The 9,444-nt window shown below is 36.1% G+C and overlaps 2 protein-coding genes across 2 annotated transcripts; both read right to left on the bottom strand.

Moving 5' to 3' along the window:
* Window positions 1-2,314: 2,314 nt before the first annotated feature.
* On the bottom strand, window positions 2,315-4,738 carry LOC116124795 (3,9-dihydroxypterocarpan 6A-monooxygenase-like). Its single transcript, XM_031410537.1, has 2 exons — window positions 3,745-4,738; window positions 2,315-3,078 (listed from the first exon to the last, which is right to left on the bottom strand). Exons 1-2 carry the CDS (start codon window positions 4,654-4,656, stop codon window positions 2,437-2,439), a joined length of 1,554 nt encoding a protein of 517 aa, XP_031266397.1. The 5' UTR covers window positions 4,657-4,738; the 3' UTR covers window positions 2,315-2,436.
* A 2,387-nt stretch (window positions 4,739-7,125) lies between these two features.
* Window positions 7,126-9,135, bottom strand: LOC116124797 (3,9-dihydroxypterocarpan 6A-monooxygenase-like). The gene is made up of 2 exons (XM_031410540.1): window positions 8,206-9,135; window positions 7,126-7,794 (listed from the first exon to the last, which is right to left on the bottom strand). The coding sequence occupies exons 1-2, from the start codon at window positions 9,112-9,114 to the stop codon at window positions 7,153-7,155; spliced, it is 1,551 nt and encodes a 516-aa protein (XP_031266400.1). The 5' UTR covers window positions 9,115-9,135; the 3' UTR covers window positions 7,126-7,152.
* Window positions 9,136-9,444: the final 309 nt, after the last annotated feature.

Here is a 9,444-nt window from a genome sequence, read left to right as displayed (position 1 = left end):
ATTTTACCTACTGAACTTCTTCTCAATACTTAAAGTGATTGGTATACATAAATTGGTGTATTCCAGTTTAACTTGTTACTGTTATTTTACCTGTTGAATTTCTTCTCAATACTTCAAGTGATTGGTATGTGGAATTTGAGAGAAAAGTGCGTAAAGAAAGCAGATCTGAGAAAGAAATTGAGAGAAGCAAAAGGGGATTTTATTTGTAACTGAACGACTTGCTACAGTTAGGGATTAAGCTTCCCTTTTATACACTTTTCAGCTTTACAAAAATGACAGTGCTTTGGCACATATTAAAGACACTTAAACGTCATCGTTTATGCCAACATGCTTTATGACTAACATTCCCTCTCAAACAGAACCGTATGGACTAATACTTCTTCCAATTCCTCTATGACTAACATGCTCTCTCAAACAAGGCCACGTAGCTTTTGCTAATTTCTCATTTAACACCTAGAACTTTAGTAAGAACACTTGGAGCCAAAGAGTAACGCATACTGCATAATTCCCAGATATATCATTTCCTTTGCTGCTGAATCATACTCTGCATAAGTTCTAGAGTAGTTTTCTGTAAAAATTTTCTGCATAACTTCAAAAAAGATCAATAACTCTGTCTATTGAATCATTTGTAACGGCAAGAGTAAGAATAATCCTAATGGTGGAAGGTTTGATCACTGGACTAAAGATTTCAAAGTAATCTAAACCAGGAGTTTGTTGAAACCCTTTTGCTACCAACCGGGCCTTATACTTTTGCAAGGACCCATCAGCATTAAATTTGGTACGAAACACCCACTTATTCCCTACTATATTCATATCAGCAGTAGGAATCATGGGTAACTTGACAGTTAAACCTAACTGGTTTACCATTACGTCATGATCTCAAGAGCTAAACACAGCTCTGACGAACAGTAGTGTTCATCACCGGTTAGGGAGCTTCAGGGGCACAATAAAATTGTTACAAAAGGATAGATTTAAAGGAAAAGATGGCTATTCCACCCCGAAAGAGTAAATCTCAGTTCCAAATGTATGGTTAACTTCTATTCCCTATGAATTAGCCAAATTTGTATATATTAGCTGTACGTGTAAGTTTAAAATCGATTTTTTTATGAAAATTGCAAATTTTACTATATCCTGTAAATGATATCAGAATTATGTTTCAAGTTCTTGCAGGGAAGAAATGAGACACTTCTTGTATTTAACAAATATACAAGTAAAAAATTAAGTTCGAGTCAGTTGTTATACTGGTTCGATGATTTGTATAGTTTGTTTCTGAACCGTTTGGTTTCCTTATAATTAAAATTTTATGATAGAGTAAAGGACGTATATAACAGTAATTATGAATCATCCTTTTTCTAAGAATTCTCAGACATGACGATTTTCAAAACGCATGAACTCAAAAACCCAAAATCAAACAAATTATATATAACACTGAGACTTGCTTGGGTTTACACTTTACAGGAAGTGAGATGGTTTGAGAAAGAGAACAATTAGAAATGAGAAAGGGAGGGTTTGTTATATTTGCTTACGTGTCACTTCTTGACACGTGTTCAAATATAATTGTTTTTTAAGTAAATTATTTGACTTTTTTAGTTGTTTAGCTTTAGTTTTTTCTCTCATCAATATTTTTTTTTTTTTTTTCAATTTATTATTTTCCAAGAAGAAATAATAATACTAATTTGCTGTTATTAGCTCAAGTTATTATTCATTAACAATATATGATATCACAGTAATATGAACTTTCTTCATCCCTGTTGTATCATTTACCATGTTTTTTTTTTTTTTTTTAGTTTATGTTCTTTTGTTCAGATACTGAAAATTGACTCACCTAATCTCAATAATTCTTTTGTTCGCTGGTAGAAAATTAATTTGTCCTGAATTGTTATTAGGACCATAACACGGGACGACAGAGTTTTTTCCTCTATTTCTTGTTGATATTTTGTCATTTGCTGGTTTCTATGTTGCTCTGAGTACAAGGATCTGCTTTTATTGTGAACGAATTTCTGAATAAACCAATGAAATTAGCATGCTTGATAAACATCAACAGATAAATCCATAAGCTAATAGATCTTCATCGGAAAAGCAAACGTAAACCAGAACACTGAAAACTGAAAACCACACTGCAGACACTGCCCATTTACAAATTCACATGGCAAGCTTTAAGAAACATTCAGCAAGCTTCCAATTATTATGGGCAGAATTCACGACCTGTCTTCAGATTTTATACAATTTTCACAGCGAGAAACATGGACCATCTCCTAAGAACATCCACAATGATGAATGGTCCAACACCATTGTTAACCTCCCTCATCCCTTAACATGACAAATTAAAGTTGGTCCTTTTTTGGGCCAAAGGGCAGAGTCTAAACGGATTGAAATGCTTTGCCTTTAACAAGGGAAGATTATTATTGACAAAATATCACATAAAATCTGTGTCTTTTAGAATGATGGAAATGGCTTGAGCCTAGCCACTGGGACACAAACCAAAGGCTTAGCTCTGAGAAGGGTCATACCACGTTTCTCTTCCATGTCAACTTTACCATTCACTGCATTTCCAGCTTTCCACTCAAAGCACTGTATCAGAGCTCCGAGGGTTGCTGGAACTACTTGAAGTGCTAGTGAAGCTCCAGGGCAGCTTCTTCTTCCAGTTCCAAAAGGCAGCAGACTAAAATTCATTCCCCTCACATCCAACAGCTGGTTCTTTGCTTTCCACTCTGGGCTAAGAAACCTTTCTGGTCTGAACTCAAGTGGGCTTTCCCACTGGCTTGGATCCCTTCCAAGAGACCACACGTTAACAAAGAGTCGGGTTTGGGCTGGAATTTGGTATCCCGAAATAGTACAGTCTTCAATTGATTCTCTCACAACCAATGGGCCACCAGGGTGAAGCCTTAGTGTTTCCTTAACTACTGCTTGGAGGTATGGAAGGTTAGGAACGTCTGATTCCTCTACTATTCTCTTCTTTCCAACTACAGAATCAATTTCTTTTCTTGCTTTCTCCATAACTTCTGGGTTGTTAATCAGCTCTGCTACACCCCATGCTATGGTCACGGAAGATGTGTCCGTCCCGGCTCCAAATAGATTCTGTGAAATTCCGAGTTTACTGGTCAGTTCTCGTGCCCCAATATAATTCTAATTAACACTCTTCAGTAATTCTAAATTTCTAATCTTGTCATTTGATTTTATCTTCTCGTTCCTACCACTAGTTGATAATATTGTTGTTTTTCAGAAGTTTTAGTAATGAAGCAGAAGTAAAATGTTAATTTTGCCATAAATTTTGATTTGTGTGTTTGGGATTCCTTTATCGAAAGTACTTTAGTAAATTTGCCAAAGTACTGGAAAAGACTTTTAAGTAGTTGTCAAGTGCTCTCCCGAAGTCGAGAAGAAAAAATTCTTCAATTCTATTTACATTTTGAGTCAAAAACAGTCTCAGGAGCATCTTAAATTGGAATTAGGATGTTCTATTTATTTGAACTCTCGGTTTTTAAAGATCACACGTCTAGCTTTAGTTATGCGTATATATAATAATACATATACAATTTTTGGTTACAAACAAATTCAATAAATGAGGACAAGACATGATAATAAAAAATGGATGTAATATAGTTGGATTAGCAAAATTTGTAATATGTAGCAGTCTGATTGTATTTATATATCCATATGAAAACTTTTTTGTCAGGATTCAGAAACTTAAATGTGTGTATGTGCTGGTGTTATAGAAGTGCATGTGTGTGACAGACTTATAGTTACCATAATCAATGCCTTGACATTTTCTCTGGATAACCTCATCTCAGCGTTTTCATCTTCAGAAATATCAAGTAAGATATCAAGCAAATCCCCCACCTGTTCTTCACTTTTATTCATTTCCCTTTTCTGTTTCTCCTCTTTGTGCTCCCTTATAATTTTTTCCATCAGAATGTCATACCTGTTTCGAACATCTTTAAGCCTTTTCCCGTATCTCTGCAAATCTAAATCCTTGCAGAACCAAATTAAATCTTGTAAATTAAACTTGGTTCCAAGGCTATTCATCTCTTTCACCAATGTCCTCACCTCATCAGCTTTATCTTCATCATCAGAACACCTCTGGCTCACTAGCATTCTCGATATTATATTATTGGTCAATCTCATAAGTTGTGCTCCGACGTCAACTGCCTCACCAGCCTTTGCTTTCTCCGTAATTATCCTCAGAAACTGCCTCATCTCTTCACGCCTAACTGGAAGGAGCTGCTCCACAGTTCGACTTCCGAGAAGTTCAACCATGCAAAGTTTCTTCATGAACTTCCAAAGGGGTCCATACGGTGCCATCGCAAGATCAGCTAAACCGTATGTAAGGTAATCAAGATTGGTGAAATAGGGGCGGTTCATGAAATTACTTTCATGGTTTCTGAATATATCTTTAACTATTTCAGGGGAGGAAACAAGAAGACAAGGTTTTGAGCCGAGGAAGAAGTGAACAAGAGGTCCATGCTTGAGTGAAAGTTTGTGAAGAGCTTGGTGAGGTATAGGGCCAAGAAGGTGAAGGTGTCCAATGATTGGAATGGCTCTGGGGCTTGGTGGAAGACGAGCCTTCGCCCTAGTTTTGGTGTAGATGGTTAGGAGAAAGAAGAGGGAGAGTAGCCAGATAAGAAATAATAAAATGTACTCGTTTTGCAAATCAACCATGATTTGGTGTTGGAAGAGTAAGTCCTGGTGCAAGTTAGAGGTTCCAGAGATGTGCTTATATGGTTGCTTCCGCAGAGCGGCAGAGGTGTTAGGGGACCGCTAAGATGTATTTCTATATAATTTAAATTAGGATTTTGTCTCGATTTAGGCTTTTCTAAATTTCAAGATGATATATGTGCATTTTCACTTATTTATGGTTCAGTTCAGAGCTAGTTCTCTATCATATTTCTATTTTATAACTACCAATTACAAGTCTTTATTTGTTCAGGTAAAAGCTCGTGTCAACAGGGAATCTTAATCCATTTTACCGTGTAGTGACTGGGGAATTCAAGATCATATGCTACGACAATCATTTCTTTCTGCTATTAATCTGAGTAGTAAACGACTTTTTCCCACCCAAGATTTGCCTAAATGACACTTTCTCATCCAAAAAGTTTCAAGATACCATTTTTTCACCTAAAGTTTATATTATGTTAATAGTTAAAATACACTTCACTTTTCCAGCCGGTGTTTGGTGAGTTACCAGGAGCCAGGGTAAAAGAGGTTTTTTGGGTTTTGTAGAGTGGAGGCCGGTGGGTTGAATGGTGGTGACTGATTGAATATTTGTCGTTGGAATCAACCGAAAATCAACTAAGAATATGAAACTCTAGCTTTATAGTGATCAGTAATCGGCAAGAAATAAGATGTCAGAGTGAGAGGGGTTTTGTAGAAAGGAGACCAAAGATTCAAATGATGGTGACAAGAGAATTTTCACCGTCGAAATTGACTTTAAATAATAACGAAATATTAATTTTGGATAAAAAAATAGTATTTTAAAACTTTTTGAGTGAGAAAGTGTCGTCAAGGCAAACTTTAGGTTAGGAAAAGTCGTTTACTCTTAACCTGAGGCTCTGAGCCGTTATGTTGTTGTACTATTGTTATATATCTTGTGAGGGGACCTATTATGTATCTTGCTTTAATCTGTCATTTTGATAATTGATAGCTGACCAATAGAATCACCATTATATTGTATAGGGACAGGTTTAAGATGCATATAATTTTTCTATGCAAATTATTTCTTCAGTTCATATCAACTGTATTATTTAAAAATTGTATGATTAGAGATATATCAAAATCATAGGATGTATTATAATGAAATTATTGTCAATATCAGCGACATAGAACGCAAGAATTGACTTCAACTTTGATGAAAGTAATGGAACTTGTGTTGATAACCAAAAGTTTGATGCATCATACAAATTATTTGGTGGTGGTCCTCCTGGTTAAGGTGGTCCTTAAGGTTGTTTAGTTATTTCAGCCGGAAATGCCAAGAGTGAGCCAGCACTTGTCATCGATCAGTGGTCCTCAATATAACATGATAAAGGAGTTTTATCTGCTCCGAAATAATCAAATATTATTCTCATAGTTTTCTTCAATGCTTTAGGGTTTAGATTGAAGACGCCTGTGTTTACATTGGTTGCAATGCTTTTCATCAAATATATATCATGTGGATGTAGATTCCGCTCTTACATCGTCTTCCAAGTTTAATTTTTTAAATGCAACAATTAATTAATATTGTGGTCCTTGCTAAGTTAATTTCTAGAAGGTTTAGTTGATGCTTGGTATGTAATGTAATGTTTATCTGTAGAAGGGCTTAGTCGATGGTTGGAATATGCACTGTAATTAACTGTGCCATTCTAAGTACTTGGCCTTGTGTTAGATTTATGCGTTTGCGAATCCGGGAAAGAAGGAAATAGATATTTGATGCTAGGCTTCTTAGACGTAACAAATTAACCACGGAAACATTATCTTATTTCATTTGGTGATTTAGAACAGCAATAAGAATTACGAAAGTAATTCAATATTTTTTCTCCTGGTGGGTCATGTGGGTTTCAAATAGAGTTATTTATTTCCCTTTGTACCTCTTTGTCGTAAGTCGTGAAAACCAAAAGTGCTGTAATCCGATTGTCCCGACTAGTTTATATGTATTTTTATTAATTCTTAAGGTCTATTAAACAAAGTAATCTCTAAGGTCCATTAAACACCTTATAAATTCAAAAGACAAAGTAAACCATAGTATTATTATAGTAAGTAACCTCAATGTTTAAATCTAAAAACTCAAAGAATTAAACAAATTTCTTTGACAGTCAAACTAATCCCTTGGTGTTAAACATGCTCATCACCTATTAGCCAGCTTTCATGCAATCAAATTGTTACCAATTCGCAAAAGGGATAGATAATAGATTTATGTAAATTTGTCAGTAAAGCATCGGTTCTCTATCAAAATTGCAAATTGTACTAGAACCTGTAAATGACACTAGAATTATATGTTTCGAAAAAGTTGCTGATCTGAGAAGGAAAGAAATTAAGTCCGGGTTAGTTCTCTTTGGTTATAAGGGTTTGTAGAGTTTGTTTCTGAACCAGCTGGCTTGGTTTATTTATATTAATTAGATTTTGATGACAGAGAAATTGAACATATGATATATAAATAGCATCATTCATAAAACATTGTGATGATCAAATTGATGGAAATGGAGTGAGCCTAGCCACAGGGGTGCAAACAAGGGAATGAGCCCTGCGAAGTGTTAGCCCAGGACCCTCTTCCATGTCAACAATATCATTCTCTCCATAACCAACTTTCAATTCGAAACACTGAATTATAGCAGCAATGGTTGTTGGAACAAAGTGTAATGCTAGTGTAGCTCCAGGGCAGCTTCTTCTACCACTTCCAAATGGTATCATCGGAAAATTCTGCCCCCTTACATCCAAAAACTGGTTGTTTCGACACCACTTTTCACTAAGAAACCTCTCAGGCCTGAACTCATGAGGGTTTTCCCAATGGCTGGAGTCCCTTCCAAGAGACCACAAGTTCACAAAGAGCCTAGTCTTTGCTGGAATCATGTAACCAGCAATAATGCAATCTTCAGATGATTCTCTTACAACTAAAGGGCCAGTAGGGTGAAGTCTTAGTATTTCCTTCACAATGGCTTGCAGATAAGGAAGATTTGCAATATCTGATTCTTCTACTATTCTGTTTTTTCCAACTACAGAATCAATCTCTTTTCTTGCTTTTTCCATCACATTCGGATGGTTGATTAGCTCTGCCAGTCCCCATTCTAACGTGATGGAAGATGTGTCCGTTCCAGCCCCAAATATATTCTGTCAAGATCCAAAAGTATAATAGTTTTAAAATCATCATCAGTCCATTAATTTGACAATTTCTCCTTAACTATAATAACCAATAATGTTATATGATTGATATAAAACTATTATTATCGGTGTCGTCATTCTTATTTCTTTATTGATATTTAAAACTTGCTCTGGTTGTTAGCTTTCCCTGTCCCAAAATGGTTGTGAACCAATGTCATTTTCAGTTTCAGATACTATACGGAAAAGACAAATATGTTTCAATAATCATCAGGGAAGAAACGTATACATGACTAACTATGAAAGATAGAGAGAATTGTAAACCAATGAAAGTTGTAATATGTTTATCCTAAGATAAAATCATGAAATGATATGGCCGAAAAAACAAAATTGCATATTTTAGTGTGTCTAGATAGTAGTTACCATAATGAAGGCTTTTATATTTGCTCTGGTCAATCTCATCTCTGCGTTTTTGTCTTCGAATATATGGAATAAAACATCAAGTAAATCCCTTTCGGAATCACCCTCATCGCCCATTTGCTTCCTCTTCTTCCTCGACTCTTCATGCTCCTTCATGATCCTCTCCATCATAACATCATACCTCTTCCGAGCATCCTCTAGCTTTCTTCTAAACCCTTGCAAATCCAACTTCTTACAAAACCAAATTGTATCTGACAGATTAAACTTAGCTCCCAACTGAGTCAACGCTTGCACCAATTTTCTCACCTCACCAGCTTCATCTTCTTTATCAGAACACCTTTGCCCCAGTGTCATTCTTGTTATTATGTTATTTGTCAACCTCATTAGCTCTCCTCCAAAATTTACCCTCTCACTTGCCTCAGCTTTCTTCAGCATTAACATTAGAAATCGCCTTGTTTCTTCCTGTCTAATGGGACGAAGTTGGTCTAGCCTTCTTCCACCAAGAAGTTGATTCATGCAAAGTTTCTTCATGAACTTCCAGTAAGGTCCATAATGCACTGTGGCAAAATCAGATGAACCATAGGTGAGGTAATCGAGATTGGCCGTTTTAGGGCGGTTCAGGAACTTAGTTTCGTTGGTTTTGAGAATTTCTTTGGCCATTTCTGGGGAAGAAGCAAGAACACAAGGTTTTGAACCAATGAAGAAATAAACCAAGGGACCATAGCGGGTTGATAGCTTATGAAGTGCTTGGTGGGTTACAGGACCAAGCATGTGGAGATGGCCAATGATTGGTAACCCTCGTGGGCTTGGTGGAAGCTGGGCCTGGGTCTGAGTCTTGCCCCAGATCGTTAGGAAGAAGATAATGGAAGCTATGCAGATAAGGAAAAGTGTTGCATCTTGCATGTCAGCCATGGTTTAAATGTTGCACGCTGGAGCTGGTTCAAGGAGCTTAAATAAATGAGTGACGTTAACATTTCTAAATATATTTTTAATAGGATTGGAGACGAGACGAGGTCTTTATATCTAATAACATCAGTCGTCAGTTGCCACGCTTCGTAATTAGTATTTGCTCACATTACAATAAACTCTGAAGATAAAAAGGATTTTTCAACTACCGAATATAGCTTAATTGTCTTTATTATTTGATGACACAATGTAAAATCGTTGGAGATAGAATAGAATCATTTATCTACCAGAAACTGTGAGCACGTACGACAACATGTGAAGAGCTCCAATGGCTCG

Source organism: Pistacia vera, unplaced genomic scaffold (assembly GCF_008641045.1).
Source record: "Pistacia vera cultivar Batoury unplaced genomic scaffold, PisVer_v2 Contig156, whole genome shotgun sequence".
NCBI lineage: Eukaryota > Viridiplantae > Streptophyta > Magnoliopsida > Sapindales > Anacardiaceae > Pistacia > Pistacia vera.
Note: the sequence above shows the minus strand (reverse complement) of the source record. Positions and strands in the feature narration are given on the sequence as shown.

Bases quoted from the DNA above. Each gene is read 5' to 3' on its own strand.
- LOC116124795 (XM_031410537.1), bottom strand. From the start codon at position 4,656: ATGGTTGATTTGCAAAACGAGTACATTTTATTATTTCTTATCTGGCTA. The intron at 3,079-3,744 runs GTAACTATAAGT...GGAATTTCACAG, and splicing joins ATGTCAAGGCATTGATTATG to AATCTATTTGGAGCCGGGAC.
- LOC116124797 (XM_031410540.1), bottom strand. From the start codon at position 9,114: ATGGCTGACATGCAAGATGCAACACTTTTCCTTATCTGCATAGCTTCC. The intron at 7,795-8,205 runs GTAACTACTATC...GGATCTTGACAG, and splicing joins ATATAAAAGCCTTCATTATG to AATATATTTGGGGCTGGAAC.